Below are 20,691 nucleotides of genomic sequence, written 5' to 3' on the forward strand. Positions count from 1 at the left end.
TGTCTTTTCAACAAATGGTATTGGGACATACGGATATCCATATCTAAAACAGTGAAGTGAAGTTGACCCCGTACCTCACATTATAACACAAAATTTAAATCAAAATGGATCATGGATCTAAATGTAAGAGCTAAAAGTTTAAAGCTCTTAGTTTTCAACTTATGAGTAAGTCTTTGTGACTTTGTATAAACCCTTCTTTGACATGACATCAAAAACAAACAAGAGCCGAAACCGGTTTGGCTCAGTGGATAGAGCGTCGGCCTGCGGACTGAGAGGTCCCGGGTTCGATTCTGGTCAAGGGCATGTACCTGGGTTTCGGGCACATCCCCGGTGGGGGATGTGCAGGAGGCAGCTGATCGATGTTTCTCTCTCATCGATGTTTCTAACTCTATCTCTCTCCCTTCCTCTCTGAAAAATCAATAAAATATATTTAAAAAAAACAAACAAACAAGAAAAAATAAGATAAACTAGACTTCATAAAATAAAATTAAAAAGCCCTTTTGTTTCAAAGTTCAGCATCAAGAAAATGAAGACAGCCCTGGCTGTTATGGCTCAGTTTGTTGGGCATCCTTCCGTGCACCGAGAGGTTGCTGGTTCAGTTCCCTGTTAGGGCATATGCCTCAGTTGCGTGCTAGATCCCCAGTAGAGGTGTGTGCAGGAGGCAGCCAATCAATGTTTCACTCTCACATCGATGTTTTGCTTTCTCCCCCTTCTTTCCTCTCTACAAAATCAATAAAATAAAAAAAAGAAATAAAATGAAAAGACAACCCACAAAAATGGGAGAGACTTTGCAAAGCATGTATGTAATAAGGAACTTATGTCCAGAATTTATAAAGAACTCTACAGCCCAATAAAAGGACAATCCAGTGATTCAAAATTTAAAAATGAAGGATCTGAATAGACATTTCTCCAAAAGTAGTCGTACAAATAGCCAACACACACATGAAAAAATGCTCAAAATCCCTAGTCATTAGGGAAATAAAAATCAAAACCTCAGTAAGATACCACTTTACACCTACTAAGATGGCTGTAATAAAAAGACATAAGTGTTGGAGATATAGAGAAATGGGAACCCTTATGCACTTCTGGTGGAAATGTAAAATTGTATAGCTGCTTGGGAATAATAGTCTGGCAATTCCTCACAAAGTTAGGCGTAGAGTTATCATATGACTGAGCAGTAACACGCCCAGGTATGTACCCAAGAGAGAGAAAAACATCTCTGCACAAAAACATTACATGAGTGCTCCCTTCGGCAGCATATATACTAAAATTGGAATGATACAAAGAAGATTAGCATGGCCCCTGCGCAAGGATGACTCGCAAATTCGTGAAGCGTTCCATTAAAGAAAAGAAAAAGAAAAAACAAACAAACATGTACATGAATGTTTATAGCAGCATTATGCATAATAGCAAAAAAGTGGCAACAATCCCAATGCCCATCAGCTGATGAATGAACGAATGAAGTGGGTTATATTGTGATATGAAAAAGGAATGTACTGATAACAGGCTACAACATGGATGAATCTTGAGAACATGCTAAGTGAAAGAAGCCAGTCACAAAACCCCTGAAGTATCAGGCATAGGCAAATATGTAAAGACAGAACATGGATTAGTGGTTGCCTAGCACTGTGGGGTGGGGGGTGTACATGGAAACCAGGCTACTATTTTAATTTTTCACACTCTATTTTTCTGCCCTTTTCTGATTTATCTTGAGAGCAATGCTGCACTGAAGAGCCTGGTGCAACAGACAATCAAGAACCATTTTATTATGTTCATTTTCTTGTTACTAGTCTCTTGTTATACAAAGCTCTTTGTTCTCTACAATTGGCTGTAGCATTCTTAGTTTAGGCTCTCTGAAATCATCTATAGCAGAAACATTCCTGCTGTCTTTGGCAAGGGATGTGTTTTGCACTGCAAGTTCTGAAAGATTTCAGGCAGAGCCTGTTTTCAATTTTTGCATATGTTATGAGTTAAGAGTTAGGGGTTGGGGAAGAGAGCTGTTGGCTGCTTTAGTTAAGCATCTGGACTCTCCTGGTTCAAGATAATCATGCTTCTGAGATTGATTGATTTTTTTATTTTTAACTGGTCAAATTCACAAGAGACTGATGGGTGGATATACCATGGGTAGCCTTTAAGGTAATAGCTATTCTGACATAATGTCTGTGTTTGAATTCTGAACTTAACCAGCTGTAGAACTTTGGGGCAAATTACCAACTCTAAGTCCTCATTTTCTATTCTGTAGAATAGGTACAGAACATAGTACGTAATGAAGTTTGTGTATATAAATGATATAATGCTGAAGGTTTATAGCTCCTTGTCTGTCACATCTTAGTGTTAGCAATTGTTATTGATAAAGTGTCAGGGAATCAATTTCCAGTGGATACAGATCTACTAGGAAAGCCAATATTTGCCTAGGGTAGTCTTTTCTGGTAGGCAGGTCCATCCAGAGTCCAGATTCTAAGTTAGAAGGTGTTTGAACATAGTCAAGATATAGAGCAAGAGGAGCTAGATGTTCATAAGTAAGTCCATCAAATCAGGGTAGCTAAATTATCCTACTTGAGGAAATGATGTATCCTGGCCTTTCAGGAGAGTCCCAATTTAAAATACTTTTCCCCATTGTGAACATAAATGTTTGATAAACTTTATGTTGGTAGATAATTAATATCACCCCCAAACCCCCAGTCTGTCTCAACCAGAAACAGGTAAAAAATCTTGACTATGTTAACTTTTAGGTTGAAGGTAGCTATTTTTCTTAAGGTAATTATTATGGGTCATTAAATCATAGCATTCTTTTTCTCTGAACTGCAATTTCCCACTTTCAATATTCAGTATTTGTCACTAAAACTTGTGTGTTTATAAACTCAGGTCATAGATGACACACAATTAATGTATCTTAATGGTATTTACATCATAAATTAGAGACCCAAAAGGATTCTGTCTTATGTTGAGATTTTTGTGTTTCTTTTTGTAGGGTTATTTCTTGGGAAGATTGCCATAGGTGATTGTTGTTCTCCATTGTTTTGACCATTAGCTTCCTTTTATTTATGCTTATTATTTTAAAATATATTTTTATTGATTTCAGAGAGGAAGGGAGAGGGAAGGAGAGAGAGAGAGACAGAGAGAGAGAGAGAAAGAGAGAGAGAGAGAGAGAGAGAGAGAGAGAGAGAGAGAGAGAGAGAGAGAGAAACATCAATAATGAGAGAATCATTGATTGGCTGCCTTCTGCACGCCCCCCACTGTGGACCGAGCCTGCAACCCAGGCATGTGTCCTTGAGCGGAATCGAACTGGGACCCTTTAGTCTACAGACTGATGCTCTAGCCACTGAGCCAAACTGCCTAGGGCCATTAGCTTCCTTTTAAAGGGTGATACTTATTTGTCCTGTCCTGAAATTCTTCAGGCTTAGGTCTTATTTGGGTCTTAACTCAAACATTAAAATAAATATAATATTCCTGCTTCTTTGAATTAATATTTGGCTTTTCTATCTTGATCCCTTGGAAGTTTCGTGATGTTAATGCAGTCTAATAACCTAAGAAAATAAGATAACTTCTATGCTTCATTGCTACAGGGAATTAGATGTTGCTAGAAAAAGAGGCTGGTGTTCATTAGAATACCTTGAACTGTTTGGTCTTAAATTGATTGTAATGTGGGGATTGAAATGAGAGTTAACACCATGAGAAATGCTCTGAAAATGCCCTTTAAGGTACACGAGATCTCTTGAAGAAATTGAATGTATCCTGTGAGATAAGTTTTGATATTAATGGGAATGAGAAAAGGAAATAAAAAGAGTGATTTGCCCAGCAAAGTCTTGTGCAGGTGTTAACAACAGTGAAGCTATTCAAAACATTTAGATGTAGGGAGGTGGGAGAGGGTTATGAGGGGGAAATGGTGAAGGAGACTTGGGGTGGTGAACACAAAATACAGGTGTATTGTAGAACTGAGCACCTGAAACATAATTTTATTAACTAATGTCACCCCAATAATTCAGTCAAAACAAAACACTTAGGAGTTACTATCAAGATCTCAGAACTATACCATAGGGCAGTGATGGCGAACCTATGACACGCGTGTCAGAGGTGACACACGAACTCATTTTTTGGTTGATTTTTCTTTGTTAAATGGCATTTAAATATATAAAATAAATATTCAAAATATAAACCTTTGTTTTACTATGGTTGCAAATATCAAAAAATTTCTAGCCCTGACTGGTTTGGCTCAGCGGATAGAGTGTCGGCCTGCGGACTCAAGGGTCCCGGGTTCGATTCTGGTCAGGGGCGTGTGCCTTGCTTGCGGGCACATCCCCTGTGGGGAGTGTGCAGGAGGCGGCCGATCGATGTTTCTCTCTCATCGATGTTTCTAACTCTCTGTCCTCCGTTCCTCTCTGTAAAAAATCAATAAAATATATTAAAAAAGAATTTTCTATATGTGACACGGCACCAGAGTTAAGTTAGGGTTTTTCAAAATGCTGACATGCCGAGCTCAAAAGGTCCGCCATCACTGCCATAGGCATTAGTTCCCTGGCCCATCTCAATTTTCCATATCCTTCCATGGGTTGAGAGAGCTTTAAAAGACTTTGTTTTGAGTTGATTTCACATGTTAGGGTGGCTGTGGGTCTGTTTTATGTTATTATTTTATTTTCAGGTTATTTTTATTTATCTTTATTTTTCCTTTTGAGAGTACATTTATTAAAGCTGGAGACAGTGAAACAAGGAAGGGCTCAGTGGTTCTCAACCTTTTGGCCCTTTAAATACAGCTCCTCATGTTGTGACCCAACCATAAAATTATTTTCGTTGCTACTTCATAACTGTAATGTTGCTATTGTTATGAGTCGTAATGTAAATATCTGATATGCAGGATGGTCTTAGGCGACCCCTGTGAAAAGGTCGTTCGACCGCCAAAGGGGTCGCGACCCACAGGTTGAGAACCGCTACAATAGAAGCAGCAACGGGAGAGAGATTAGGTGGGCTGCTTTGGTTCTCTAGAAATGTTACAGGAAATAAATGCGTCTATGGGGGCTGCTTTGGCTCACTGAGAAGTTAAAGAAAAGGGGGCCTTGGAGAAAGGTTCAGGGGGTTGCTTCCCTGGTTGCATGTCTCCTAGGGACCCTTAGAGTTTAGGAGATGCAGGACTGTGAGGGAAGAGGAAAATGTGGGTGTGCTCCTGGCAGGAGGAGCCACCAAATCTATAATAATAAAAGCATAATATGCTAATTAGACCAGACGTCCTTCTGGACCACCTTCCAGATGAAGCTGGGGCTGCGAGGGAAGACTGGATCCCGGGTGCCAGAGGGAAGCCGGTGTCGGCAGCTGGGAGAAGGAAGGCCTACTTTGAATTTCATGCATTGGGCCCTTAGTCTTTCTATAAAAATAAACAGCCCAGCCGGGTGTGGCTCAGCAGTTGAGTGTCGACCCAGGAACCAAGAGGTCACCAGTTTGATTCCCAATCAGGGCACATGCCTGGGTGCAGGCTCAATCCCCTGTGGGGGGCATGCATGAGGCAGCCAGTTGATGTTTTTCTCTCCTCGATGTTTCTATCTCTACCTCTCCCTTCTTCACTCTAAAGTCAATAAAAACATAGTTTTAAAAAATACAGTTAGGTATTTTCTGAGAAGACATTTTAGAATATGAGCTTAGTATTTAGGGATTGAAGGGTACTTGCGTAGTTTCTATATAGCCTGGCCATTTAGGCTGCCACAGTTGGAACAACCCCTGGGGTGGTCAATTGAGAGGCTTTATTTGGCACTACTTAGTTTTAGGAACCCAATGTCCCATCACATATAACCCACAAGGTTCCAAACATGGGGCAAACTGTAGTAAATACTCCCAAAATGTTTGTTGTGGTGAATTCAACAGACATCTACCATGTGCCAAGCACAGTGCTGGCATAACACTAGGGACACTAAGAAGAAACTTAATCTGGAGTGAGAGGGGAGAGGAGTAATTTAATTCTTTCTTATCTTTGAGGGTTTTTGATTTAGAGAAGCTTGCTTTGGCTTTTTCTGCCAATATTCCTTTTTCTTGGAGTTGAAAAATAAGATCTGTGTTTTTAGTGATATTAAAGCCAAGTAATTATATATATCTTAGTACCTTTGTTGTGTTTTGTTGTAAGTAAAATGCCATCTGTTCTCCCAAGAGCTATGTTCTTTCAAGGACCGTTGAGATGCTTGGTAATTAGACAAGTGGTGGGGAGGGCTGGTCTTTGAAAGGGTGATGGGTTGGGAAACTCCTCTCAAGTGGCTCTGCAGAATAGTTTGAAGACGAACCCTTGCTCCAAATGACAAAATTGTATCTGAAATGATTTCAAAAGGCTACACTTGGGTTTTAAATAAAAAAGGTGGAGGGATAAAACAACAGTTTTATAAATGTAAGATGGAGGAGTAGGACATCTTGCAGCTGAAGAAAGGTTTATGAAAAAGGACTTCAGGGTTTAGTGACTCAGAGCTCACTCTGAGTCAACATGTAGTGTGGCTGCCAGAAAGAAAAATCTTAAACATACTAGTAGTGTCTAAATAGTTCTATATTAGGCCACATTTCAAGAATCACATCCAGTGTGTCCCAGTGAAAGAGAACAAACAGGAATTGATTCCATGGTGAAGAGGGTAATAATGTGAGATATGAAACCATGACATCTGAAAAATGTTGGAAAGTTGAGGATATTTGGATCATACCAGGCTCTTAATTGGGAGTTTAGGAACTAGGTCTTATTATATTTCTGCATTCTAACGTAATAGATAGTAAGTATTGATCATTACTATCAATAGATATTAAGTATTGGTCATGCCTTTCAAATTGATTACTGGGTGGATTCTTTCATAATGCTGATGTAGGAACATGGCTACCTTACCTTAAGTGTGAGAATCTTTTTGTCCAAAATAGTTGTTTGAGGAGACATGTTTTTACCCCACGCACATTTCATTGCCATGAGCGGTCATACTATTCCATATTATTCTGTAGGGACTCCACTTTTTCATAATATTCTAAATGAAACACCATGGTCAGCCAGGAAGAGTAGGCATTGTTGAAGAAGCAAAACTTACTTTTAGGGAAATTATAGTTTGAACAGAAATTAAATAAATACCAGGTACTTGTAACATGTAAGAGGTGCTAAATTGATTTCCAAGGTAGTATTTGTTTATTTCACTTCCCTTTATATTTTTAGAGCACCAACAATGAAGAAATGTTAGAAATAGGAAAAACTGTATGTATATGAAGTTTGAAGGTCTTCAAAATAGAATTGAGAGTTGTTTTGAATGAATTTTGGTAATTTGATCAGCTGATTTTAGTTATGATCATCCTTACCTTATACGAATATACACTGAATGGCCAGATTATTATGACCACGTGACATTTGTAGGCAAATTAGCTATAATTTCACACGGAAGTTGCTAGAGGGCCAGACCATTATAAATAGGGAAGCAGGTTGTTTACCACGACAGTAGAAGATATTTTTTTCTGAAGATATGGGTAAACAACGCGATTTAACAGCCTTTATACATACACACACACATACATGCATAAACTGAGTGGCCAGATTATTATGGCTGCTCCATCAGTACTTCGTTGGGCCACCTTTTGCCTTCAATACTATGGCGATTCATCTTGGCATTGACTCCACGAGATGTTGAAAGGTGATGCGAGGAACCTGACACCATGCCTGATGAAGAGCACTGTCCAGTTCTGTGAGATTTGATGGTTGTGGAACCAGCTGCCTGATGGCTCTTTTAACTTATTCCCACAAATGCTCAATTGGATTGAGATCTGGTGATTGTGGGGGCCACCTAAGCAAGGTAAAGTCTCCCTCATGTTCTTGAAACCACTCCTGCACAATATAAGCACAGTGGCATGGCACATTGTCTTGTTGGAAGAAGCCATCTCCATTGGGATACGCCATCAACATGATAGGATGAACTTGATCAGCAACGATATTTAGGTATATTGTGCCATTCGGATGTTGTTCCACACAAATTAAAGGGCCCAAATCATGCCAGGAAAACATGCCCCAATCCATAACACTGCCCCCACCAGCATGAAGGGTTGTATTCATGCATGTGGGGTGTGTGCTTTCATGCTGTTGCTGCCAAATTCTCACTCTGCCATCTGCATGATGCAACTGGAAATGTGATTCATCGGACCACATGACTTTTTTCCAATGCTTGACTGTCCAAACCTTGTGTTCCTGTGCGAATTGGAGACGTTTTATCTTGATAACTGCTGACAGCAAAAGCGTTCAAACAGGCCTTCGGCTTCCACATCCCATACGATGCAGTGTATGGCTAATTTGCCTACAAATGTCAGGTGGTCATAATAATCTGGCCACTCAGATTATTATGTATATTTGTTGAGAGAAGAAACTTCATGTCTTTTGGACACTTCCCTTTTCATGTGACTTGCTCTTAATCTTCAGGTGACAGCTTAAATACCATCTCTTGACCATCCTATCTAAATAACTACCACGCTGCACATATATGCCAACATAGTATTTTCTTTGTCTTCTTCCTAGTACTTACCAGAATTTATAACTACAATATTGCTTGCTTGCTTATTAGTCTAAGTGCGCCTAGTTTATAAGCTCCATGAAGGCAAGAACCAAGTCTGCTTTAGCTTACCCACTGTCTAGATAGAGTCCTCTTGAATGAGTTAAGTATTTTATTGATTTATTTCCAACTGTTGTTTGTATCATCCAAAGTTATTCCACGTAATTCTCAAGGTATAGTGATGTTTTTACTGTTAGTTTCAATTCACATTAAAGAAGTTCCAGAAGTAGGAGTGGGGATGGTATCACAGTATTGCCACTCTTCAGTGTACTTGTCAATTCTAGTAAGTTTAATATATGTAGACGTATTAACTTTGGCTCTGTATGTATTTAATTGACAACTTTTTCTCTGAATGAAATTAGCTTCTTAATTTTCCAATTTCTGATGGTTGTAATGAGTATTTCCTTTTTCACAAACTGTTGCCTGTTCTTTTTCTTTTAAAGTCTGATATTGTCCACCTGTTGTGTAAATGATCTAAAAGGATTTTATTTCTGGCTCAAGCTAAAATTGAAGATTGGACAGAGATGTTGCTAGGCAAGACTATCCCTAAACTTGTAACAGAAGAAAGCCATTCAGCAAGAGTGAACCCAGAGAGAAAATCCCAAAATATGTTGAAGGCCAACTAGCAAAACAAAATGTATTTTCAATATTTAGTTTCTATAAATTGTTCATATACATCTCCACTTCCTATCCCTGAGTAACTTATTCTTCTACCCTGGCTTTGTATAATGATAGTGCTGCCAAAAATCCGTTCCAAATAGAAGTATCTTTGACCTTGGTAGAGCACACAACAGATTGATCCTTTGGCAGGATCAGACTGTAGGTCTTTGGTGTCCTCATTACACAATCTCTTACTCATCACCCTTTGTCTCTGGCTTCCTGGCACTTTCTCGGACCTTTCTAAATTATGTCTGTGGGATTATGGTTGTTTCCTATGAACTGGAGTTATAGTAGCTTCCTGGACTTTTGCCTTTCCAGAAGTTATTAAAATTATGAATGCAATAATTAGAAACAAATACCATCTTTCACTTTTCCTATCTCTTGCTCTTTTACCAGATCCTAAACTTGGTAAGAGCGGAGAAAAGACTTAGCTCTATGAATGACTTCTGCGTGCCAGACATTGCTCTACAGAGGTGGAATAATAGTGGTTGAGAACACTGGCTTAAAAAACAAAAACAAAAAACCAACACTGGCTTGAAGCCTGGTTGGCTGGGTTTAAATCTATAAAATGGGACATAATAATGCCCTCTTTGTGCCCTGGATGGTGTGCTCAATGGTTAAAGTGACGGCCCATTAACCAAAGTTTTCTCAGGTTCAATTCCCTGTCAAGGGTGCCTGGTTTGCAGGAATGCAACTAGTCAATATGTCTCTCTCACATCAATGTTTTTCTCTCTGGCTCGCCCTCCCTCCCTCCTTCTCTTCTCTCCCACCCTTCTCCTCTCTCTAAAAATCAATGGGCCCTAGATGGTTTGGCTTAGTGGATAGAGCATCGGCCTATGGACCAAAGAGTCCTGGGTTCGATTCCAGTGAAGGTACATGCCCGGGTTGTGAGCTTGATCCCCAGTGTGGGGCGTGCAAAAGACAGCCTATCAATCACTTTCATAATTGATGTTTCTATCTCTCCCTCTCCCTTTAAATAAAAAAAAATAAAATAAAAATCAATGGGAAAAATATCCTCTAGTGAGGATAAAAAAAAATGCCCTCTTTTGAGGATAAGTTTGTTTAAAAAAACCACATTTTAAAGCATTTGTTAACAATCCTAAAGAGCTAATATGCTAATTAGACTGAACAGCAGAACGACCCGTCCAGATGACCTTTAGGACAAAGCCGAACAAAGCCAGGGCTGTGAAGGCCAGTGCGGGCCTGTGCTTGCATGAATTTTGTGCATTGGGCCTCTAGTAGTTCATAAATAGCAGAAGTAAAACCAGTGAATTACTGAAGCAGTTATTAGTAAAAGTTTATTGTGCACACACCAAAAACACAGTTCATAAATTGGCAGAACTCAAACCAAAACATGGAAGGAGACTCAGGTCTATGTTGTTATGAAGCAGCTTACTATATAGTGAGAAAGCAGTGAATATGATTCACAGTGATTGATTATAATAATAGAATTTTCAGTGATTACTTCCTATTAACCTTGGGAAACAGTTCGTTTTTGTTTATGATTTCCAGAGGCATAAGCAAGAAATGCACATGTTAAGGTAAATGCACATGCAAAATAAGCTAAATTAAGCTTTATTTGTTTGACCGAACAGGTTTTGTTTGCTTAGGGAAATTTCAAAGCTGATTTCCCTTTTGTTTTTTATTTTAACACTGTTCTGGGCATGAAGTAAATAAGAAAGTTGAGATTTCTGCTGGTGGAAAGCTCACCTTCTAGTTGGGTAAAGATAGAAAACAAAAAAGTAAGCAAGATAGTTTTCAAGTACTGAATTGAGTTTTCCGAAGGGAAAAAAAAACAGGTACGGGATTAGATCCTAGAAAATGACTGGTGGCTACTTTTGATTGGGTGGCCAGGGCAGACCCCTGAGCAGATAGCTTTTGAGCTGAGATCTGAATAACAAAATCTGTGAGTAGGAGAGGGTGAAATATTTGTTGATGATTATTTTTCCCTTACAAGCTGGGAGCAGCATCACTTAAAAGAAGCCATTGCTAAGCAGTGAGATGGCGAGGTGTGATGAAAAAAGCCCTGGCGTTTTGGCTATTTACTGGCTTTGTAATCTTTGACAGATCCCTTATTCTTCCTGGTCTTTGGTAGACACATACTTTAGCACTGCAGTGTTTTGCTACTTGGAAGATGCCCAAAGTTCTAGCAGGATATAAAGAGAATAAGTGAGTTAGCTTGACAGTGCATCTTACTGACCAAACCCAGCAGTCAGGGCAACTTTGAGGTTCTCTATTCATTCCTGTAGAGGAGAAAGAAAAGGAAAGACATTTTGTTTTTTTATGGGAGAAAATGACCCTATAAGAAAGTTGATAATAACTAGCTAGAAGAAAGTAGTGGATCTTCACTTTATAAATTATTTTAGTCCTATGTTTATGGATTAATATCCTGTATTTTACAAGGTGTACATATATGTTGTTGTGGTATTAAAATATTTGAGAACACGTGCACTTTTAAAACCTTTTTCTTGGAAATAAATATTAAGGCTATGCCTCATGACTTCAAGGTCTGGGAATTAGAGAAATGGTCAAATGTGTACCACTTCCAAGATAGAGCATAACCAAGATATCATTGCGCATGGTTTATTCTGTTAGAACTGGGAAGCCTGTCTCAGGTCATTTCAGGTCAGCTAACTTAGTTGGCAAAGCTTGTTTGCTTATTGCGAAAAACTGTGCACTGAATATTGTTAGCTCTCCTCATTTTTGCCAGTATTTTATAGTGTTACCCAGTTTGTGTGATATGTCAGGTTTTCCATCTGCTGCTGTGGCTTGGGTCTGTTGGGATTGTACTGCTTAGAATTCAAATCCTTGATGACGGGAGAGAGAGAGGGAGTGAGTTAATCAGTTATTTCATCTGCATTAAAAAAAATGTTTCTAAGAGAAGTTCAGGTTTGCAAAGGGACTCATTTATTTGAACCTGTTTTCTTACATTAGGTGTAATTGAAGAGTGACTGACCCTTTCTTCAGAGATGTCAAAAACAAACAAATCCAAGTCTGGATCTCGTTCTTCTCGCTCAAGATCTGCATCAAGATCTCGTTCTCGTTCATTTTCGAAGTCTCGATCCCGAAGTCGATCTGTCTCTCGTTCAAGGAAACGAAGGCTGAGGTAAGTGAGTGTGGTTGTCTGTTGAGATGATAGTTGCATTGGGCCAGATGGGTTTTTGAAGATCTTTTGTTAGATTCTTTCTGTGAAAGTTGGATGGTGGTGGGGGGGGAGCAGGGTTTGGCTTGAGGTGGAGGGACGTTGGGTTGTAAGATATTCCAGGTTTCTTTAAATGCTACAAATCTAAATCAGCTCTTCTTGCCATATTGTTTGCCTAATTCCTTTTATCCACTGCCAGAGCACATACTATTTCTCATCTACTTTGGAAGAAAGCATTTTGTATTTATTTGAGCTGCTTACTTTAAATCTCTACATCTGATGATTTTTCATTGAAGTGCTTTTGGAGTCTTGGACCAAAGTTTATTTTCATCAGGAAAGAAAAGATAGCTAAGAGGATTAATAGTATGATCAACATTGCAAGGAAAAGAAGCCTTAACTCACTAAATAAACCTTAAAAACTATATCAGGAGTTTGTATACACCGGATGTGCCAATTACAAGCTGCATCTATTTAGTAAACACATCTTAAAACTAATCTGAAAATCACTATGTAGACATCACCTGGTCTTCTTACCAAATGTGCGAGTAATTCTTTCAAATTTATTACCAATATTCTTTAATTCAGTCAGTTTTCACACCTTTGGGTGGTATTTCCCTATTTCAATTATGTCCTGGAATAGGATGCCAAACCTCCGGCATCTTTTTCTTAATGTGTTGTGAGTTGGGTTTTTCAGACTTTAAAACTGTTTTAGTTTTCTTTTGTGAATAGATAAGAACCTTTCAGTAGATACAAGTTTCTGTATGTGCCTTAGGAAAATATTGATGTATTTAAACCAAAAGGGAAATCTTTGCACAATTTCACTTTTTGTCAGAATTGCATTAGGCAAGGAGGTAATTTCTCAATTTCGCCACTTGGAACCCTTGCTGTTTATTTCTGATAAGTCTTTATAATCCTTTTCTTAAATGAATTGATTATGAAATTTAAGCCTCAGGAAAAGGTGCTATTAAAAGCTTTATTTTTGATGGTTCCATAGTACTTCTATAAGAGTCTTAAACAAATGGTTGGCCAAAACCGGTTTGGCTCAGTGGATAGAGCGTCGGTCTGTGGACTGAAAGGTCCCAGGTTCGATTCCGGTCAAGGGCATGTACCTGGGTTGCGGGCACATCCCCAGTGGGAGATGTGCAGGAGGCAGCTGATCGATGTTTCTCTCTCATCGATGTTTCTAACTCTCTATCTCTCTCCCTTCCTCTCTGTAAAAAATCAATAAAATATATTTAAAAACAAAAAACAAAACAAAACAAAAAAAACAAATGGTTGGTGGGATTTCCTCCCCCCCCCCCCCCAACAAGAACAAGTTAATTTCTTAAATGGAATCTGTGAGAAGCTACCTGAAAATTAATTTCAGACCAGAGGATGAACAAAAAAGTAGGTGTGCATAAGTATTGATGACTCCAATACAATATAGAACAGGAAGTTACAAAGTTTTAGTCTTTCCTCCAAACAAATACTAGATATTTTTTCTTCTTTTTAAAGATAACATTACACCTTGAGGGTAAGCACTCTTAGCTTTTCTCCCTCTCATGTTTTTTGGGCATGCATTTTCCCCCCCAAACTTTGTTCAAGCCCTACCAGTGGTTGGCAAACTCATCAGTCAATAGAGCCAACTATCAGTAGTACTTCAAAATAGACTTGCCCAGGCCGAAAACAGACTTCTGCGCATGGGCCACGAAGTTTCAATTGCACTGTACGTGCGTACCTGCACGTGGTATTTGTGGAAGAGCCACACACAAAGGGCCAAAGAGCCGCATGTGGCTCGCGAGCCACAGTTTGCCGACCACGGCCCTAGACTAAATAGAGCCTGTCTGTTGCCCAGTCGTGTCAGAGTCTATATAAATAAAATTCTATCCCGCCTTCTCAACGCCTCCAAAAAACAAGAGGGAAAACCCACTAAATAAATTTATATCTACTTTGGGAAGTTACCATCAAGGCCTTGGGACTGAGCAAAGACTCTTAGTAACTCCTACCTAGCACCCAGAGTTTTTTATTTGGGCTGATTAAATCTATTTTAGCCTATTTGGTTCTGAAAGGTAACATTTTAGAACTTTATTTAGTAAGTAAAAACTAAGTAATTGGTTCAAAAATAAGAGGCTATACAACCAAAACTCAGGGACAAAATAGAACTGACACAAGTCAAATTGAAAAATGTTAACCACCTCTGAGGTATTTGTGATAAATAGAACCGGGAGGATCTGTCCGGACAGATCTCTTCTGCTTATTCTACAAATCATTGGCATGGTCATCAACTTGGCAAATGAGGAAAAAATATCATAGGCAGGCAATATGTGTTGGGGTAGTCTAGAGCCCCTTTATGTGCTATCTTATACCTAGAAAATTATTGTTTTGGAGGAATTTCTCCACTAGAAAACAAGCTTTTAGACCTGATGCTAGTGTGACTTCTCTTTTTAGAAACAGATAAATTTGCCATGGATGTTCAGTTCTTATTTCTGGCTTATCTGTTTCATAATTTTTTTTCTTTTTGTTTTCCTTCTCCTATAAGGAAATTATACTATCCATCCAGAGAGTTTGAGAAACCATGCCTTTAAATTAACTTAATTGCTGAGTTTTATAGAATTGGAGAAAATTGTTTCCTTGTATTTCACAGACTGTATCCTTTTAAGTGACTTTTTGTAAATAACTTCATTTGCAATCTGCAGAGACTCATGTTCCTGCATCTGTGCAGTGACTGCGGGTTTTGGATGCAGTATGCCACAGGGCCGTCACTAGTAATTGGTGACAGAAGCAACAGTAGCCTCTGAGGATGGCAACATGAGTTAAATCCTCCTTAGTTTGGTGGTACAGCACCTCCCTCAAGTGTAGTCACTTAATCTGGTCACATTCAGTTGCATAGCCAGCATCTGCCTCTTCCTTCTTTTTTTCTTATATTGTACTGTTTTCGAAAGAAAAGTGTGGAAGGTAAGTTTGTTTTTAAATTGTACTTAAATAGCAACCATTAATGACCAGCATTATCATGCACCTTGCTAGTTGCTCTTGTTCTTGGGATAAAGAACCTGAATAAGTAGTAGAAAACTAAGCCCACTTTGTCTTTATATTAAATTAAATGTAAATTTCTTTTTTAAAATGTCATTTTGTTGTTAAAACCTGTCACATTTGCTAAATGGAGTTATTTATAAAATAATTGGTTTCCAGTCAGACCTGCTATGAGGCCTGCTGAGTAACAAGGGTTTTTATTCTTTTTTTTTTTTTTTTTTTTTTAATATATTTTATTGATTTTTTACAGAGAGGAAGGGAGAGAGATAGAGAGTTAGAAACATCGATGAAAGAGAAACATCGATCAGCTGCCCCCTGCACATCTCTTACTGGGGATGTGCCTGCAACCCAGGTACATGCCCTTGACCGGAATCGAACCTGGGACCTTTCAGTCCACAGACCGACGCTCTATCCACTGAGCCAAACCGGTTTCGGCAATGATGTGTATTATAGTTGACAAGACAAGTGTTATCTAAGAACCCCAGTGGATTTTTACACCAGCAGATACAGTTTTTGGCTTTTTGATCAATTGATAAGCCTGGTATTCATGGACATAAAATTTTTACAAAGTTAGGTTACTGTTGAATACCCGTGATTCTGGAAATGTACCTTTGCCAAGTTAGAGTTCTGTATTTTTAAACAATAAAGAACACAATTTAGGCTTTAGGTTGACTTGAAAGATGTGCATGGGAAGGAAGGGTTGTTTTATAGTTTCTCTGCTAATCTCCGGTGTACTTGTGTGTCTTACAGTCAGTAGTGCCCTCTTGTGGCATACAGTTAATCTCCTGTAGTTCACAGAAACTGATCTAGTGAGACCATTTCCAAGTCCCCAGTAAAAAATTCATACTTGTATGCCTTGCTGATATGATTTTAGTTAAAAATCTTTTAAGCTTTGAACAGATGAATTTTCTAAGTCCCTAGTTAAGTGGCTTAATTTAGATCTGTTACTGTGTTTTACAATTCCAGGTCTTAGTGGAATCTAAGAAATTAGCCCTGCACAGACAGAGGTGAATAGGATGGGGAGTAAAGTGTTATAACAGCATAGGGGCCAAAGAACCTGAACAGTTAACTGTTTGGATACCGTAGTTTGTAGTTCTTCCTTGCTTCCAATGATCTAGGCCCGTGGCCGGCAAACTGCAGCTTGCAAGCCACATGTGGCTCTTTGGCCCCTTGAGTGTGGCTCTTCCTAAGCTTTAGGAGTACCCTAATTAAGTTAATAACAATGTACCTACCTATATAGTTTAAGTTTAAAAAATTTGGCTCTCAAAAGAAATTTCAGTCGTCGTTCTGTTGATATTTGGCTCTGTTGACTAATGAGTTTGCCGCCACTAATCTAGGCTCTTGTAAAATCCCCTGTGCTGTAGAATCATAAGCAATTAGTACACTATATTAAAATGGCCTTTGTTTAGTTTACTGCATTAAGAACATTTTGCTATTCTTTCACTGCAGAAATATAGCTCTACTTAAATGTGCTATACCTGGAGTGAGGGGCAGGGGTGGACTATAAGGGGTCAATGGAAGAAAAAAGGGGACGTATGTAATACTTTCAACAATAAAGATTTATAAAAAAATGTGCTACAATAAGTATTCTTGGCATCTTGTTAAAATGATTCTTATTTGTATTTTTGTACTTAACGTGATTCATAAGCAGTGGGATTAAATATTTAAATTTCCCCCCCCTGAGCAGGAATTTCAAAATGTTACATTTTATTGACAGGTTTTTCAAGAATAAATATGTTTGTGTCAAAATTCTAACATTTCTTCTCCCTTTATCCCCTTTTCAGTTCTAGGTCTCGTTCCAGATCATATTCTCCAGCTCATAACAGAGAGAGGAATCACCCAAGAGTATATCAGAATCGAGATTTCCGAGGTCACAACAGAGGCTATAGAAGGCCCTATTATTTCCGTGGGCGCAACAGAGGCTTTTATCCATGGGGCCAGTATAACCGAGGAGGCTATGGAAACTACCGCTCAAATTGGCAGAATTATCGGCAGGCATACAGTCCTCGACGGGGCCGGTCCCGATCCCGGTCCCCAAAGAGAAGGTCTCCTTCACCAAGATCCAGGAGCCATTCTAGAAACTCCGATAAATCTTCCTCTGACAGGTCAAGGCGCTCCTCATCCTCTCGTTCTTCCTCCAACCACAGCCGAGTTGAATCTTCCAAGCGCAAGTCTGCAAAGGAGAAAAAGTCCTCTTCCAAGGATAGCCGTCCATCTCAGTCTGCTGGGGATAACCAGGGAGAAGAGGCCAAGGAGCAGACATTCTCTGGAGGCACCTCTCAAGATACAAAAGCATCTGAGAGCTCGAAGCCATGGGCAGATGCCACCACATACAGTGCTGGTTCTGCATCACGGTCATCGGCAGTTTCCGAGCTGAGTCCCCGGGAGCGGAGTCCTGCTCTGAAAAGCCCCCTCCAGTCTGTGGTAGTGAGGCGGCGGTCTCCCCGTCCTAGCCCTGTGCCAAAGCCTAGCCCTCCACTTTCCAGCACATCCCAGATGGGCTCAAGTCTGCAGAGTGGTTCTGGGTACCAGGCTGGGTCACACCAAGGTCAGTTTGACCATGGCTCTGGGTCCTTGAGTCCATCCAAGAAGAGCCCTGTGGGTAAGAGTCCACCGGCCACTGGCTCCACATATGGCTCGTCTCAGAAGGAGGAGGCTGCTTCAGGAGGAGCAGCCTATACAAAGAGGCAAGTATCTTGCTTCCCTGGCCTGGTTGTGTTTTTATTTCACCAGCTGGCAGTTTGATTGTAATGTAATCTAAGTTAGAGCTGTGATTAATGGTAAAGAGATAATCCCCATTTCCTAAACTTTTCATTAGCAAAATTGAAAAGCATCACCTAAGGACATCTTAAGCTTAACTCTAGCTTTCCTACCTTCCTGAATTTGTATTGCAGCATAAAGTTTCTTTAAACTACTCTGAAATGATGTTTTCACATTTAAAAATTTGCCTTGGATTCTACCAATGTAAGCCAGAGAACAGTAGAGATTTGTGGGTCAGCTATCAAAAAAATATGATCTTTGCCAAAATGAATGGCCATTGGAGCTGTTAGACCCGCTAAGAACCACCATCTACTGTGATTGATCTACATCAGCCCATCATGGTGAAGAGCTGCACCCTCACACCCTCCAGTTGAGGAGACTGTGCAGAATGGGAAAGTCCAAGGCTTAGACCAGGAAGGCCTTGTTTTAAAAATCACAAGGTGGGTGTATTCCCAGTAGAAGCCAACTGGGCTGCATGTTAGGAGAGGATGGGACAATGCTTTCGTCTTTATACCTTGGGGGACATGGTGAGTTGGAACCTGAATCTTCGTGTGGTTGGATGGATTGGGACAGCAGAGACATAACAGGGATGTTGGCTTGGGACCAGGTTGTCAAGAGGGATTTACCAGGCAAGGGGTATTTCCCTTTTTCTTTTATTATTCTTTGATATCCTGCTGTCCTTTGATTCTGTTTTACCATATTTCTCCATTAATGGTACAAATGAGATGTTAAGAATCTACTTTCCAGCCTTCAGTAAGTCTACTTTAAAATGTAAGTTTGGTTCCTTGCCAGAACTGTGAATGTCTTTAGAAGACTTGGGTATGAGCTCTGCTTTTCCATAATAAAGAGTAGGATGATTTCCCCCCTGCTCTCAATTAACACATGTTTTGTTTTTATTTGTGTTTGCAGTATATTTCATATTTAGATCTTCTAGGTGACTTGAAGCAAATTTGAAGTCTCTTTTGAGACTTGTATTTCCAAATGTGAGTTGTATAAAAGCAAAACAGTCCAAGGTTGAACATTCTATGTTAATTTTGCTGAAAGCAGATTATAAGTGACTGAATGAAGGTTGGATAAGACCTTAATTTTTTTTTTCCTAGAACACTTACAGGTAAGTAGGTTTTTGTTTTTTAGTATCCTAAAAATTACCTTTGTTATTTTCTTTTTGGTTGCTTTTGTAAGACACAACTCCATGGACCATGTATTTTTCCCTTAAATTACTAGAAAGTAGCCCAGGAGAAAGTCCTTTGGTAACACTGGAACCCACGAGACATGTTTATTCAGAGATTCAAAAACCCAAGACCAGTGGCGCTGTTTTAGATCAGGTTGCTTAAGAAGCCTCTTGTGTGTCTCCCTTTTGTTTCTATAACTAGGTATCTAGATGAGCAGAAGACAGAGAATGGAAAAGATAAGGAACAGAAACAATCAAATACTGATAAAGAGAAAATGAAAGAGAAAGGGAGCTTCTCCGACACAGGCTTGAGTGATTCAAAAATAAAATCTGATCTGTTTGCTCCCAAAACTGATTCTGAGAAGACTTTTCGGGGTAGCCAGTCTCCTAAAAGATACAAGCTCCGAGATGACTTTGAGAAGAAGATGGCTGATTTCCACAAGGAGGACATGGATGATCAAGATAAGGACAGAGCTAAAGGAAGGAAGGAATATGAGTTTGATGATGAATCCAAATTTATGTCGAAAGTTATAGCAGGAGCAAACAAAAAAACAGGAGGAGACGTCAGGCAAATGTCAGGGCCTGGTGTATGCACCTCCAGGGAAGGAAAAGCAATGGAAAATGAAGGAGCTGGAGGAGGAGTCTTTCTCAGAGAGATCCAAAGAGGAGGATCAGGGAGGGCTCAAGAGAACCGAAAGTGGGCACAGAGGGTTTGTGCCTGAAAATAATTTCCAAATGACTGCTTACAAAGCAGTCCAGAAGAAAAGCTCATCACCTCCCCCAAGAAAGACCTCTGAGATCTGGGAGAAGCTATGAGCCAAAGGAGACTTTTCCACAGGGAAGTCTTCCTTCTCCATTACTCGAGAGGCCCAGGTCAATGTCCGGATGGACTCTTTTGATGAGGACCTTGCAAGGTGAGGTTTAGTCCTTGATCGGTGACCTAAATGGTGTCTCCTAACCGCTCTTCCTGAGGACATTTTGGAACCAGGACAGGCCCCTCTTATATTTTCCCGCTGTCCAAGCTTCAGAGCTGATACCCTCGGGTCCACACCTGTCAGTGGGGAGTGTGTGTCACTGAGCTATTACATGTTGAAGTCAGGGTGGTGAAGGGCGTTTCTTCAGTGACTTTTTTTTTTTTTTTTTTGGTGTTGGGTCCCCTCTGCTTTTTTCTGGCCCTCTATCCAGCCCCCAGCCCCTCCTCACCTTCCCAGCCTTCATCCTGTTTTTTTGTTTGTTTGCTTTCCCCATGAATTTGCTTAAGGTGCCTTTGGCCTGTAGAGCCATCCAGGATTCAGTTCTCCATTTTCAGTAGGCTCCTAGAGTCTTACTATTACAGGCCTTCACCTAGAAATAATATGGCAGTTTTTAGAGTTGGGGCTGTGGGTAAGAGGAGAACTTCAGGAAAGAGTGGTGATGGC

The 20,691-nt window shown here is 39.7% G+C and overlaps 1 protein-coding gene and 1 non-coding gene across 2 annotated transcripts in view; both read left to right on the forward strand.

The window, feature by feature from the left end:
- Window positions 1–20,691, forward strand: part of THRAP3 (thyroid hormone receptor associated protein 3) — a 55,322-nt gene that overhangs the window by 21,750 nt on the left and 12,881 nt on the right. The window contains 4 exon segments of the mRNA XM_036351237.1: window positions 12,126–12,297; window positions 17,127–18,029; window positions 19,476–19,820; window positions 19,822–20,187. Coding sequence (XP_036207130.1) covers window positions 12,161–12,297; window positions 17,127–18,029; window positions 19,476–19,820; window positions 19,822–20,187 — 1,751 coding nt within the window. The 5' untranslated portion in view covers window positions 12,126–12,160.
- Window positions 1,241–1,347, forward strand: LOC118677836. Its single transcript, XR_004974562.1, has one exon. It is a non-coding gene; the product is annotated as a U6 spliceosomal RNA (small nuclear RNA).

The sequence above is a fragment of the Myotis myotis genome, unplaced genomic scaffold (assembly GCF_014108235.1).
Source record: "Myotis myotis isolate mMyoMyo1 unplaced genomic scaffold, mMyoMyo1.p scaffold_m19_p_2, whole genome shotgun sequence".
Taxonomy (NCBI): Eukaryota; Metazoa; Chordata; class Mammalia; order Chiroptera; family Vespertilionidae; genus Myotis; species Myotis myotis.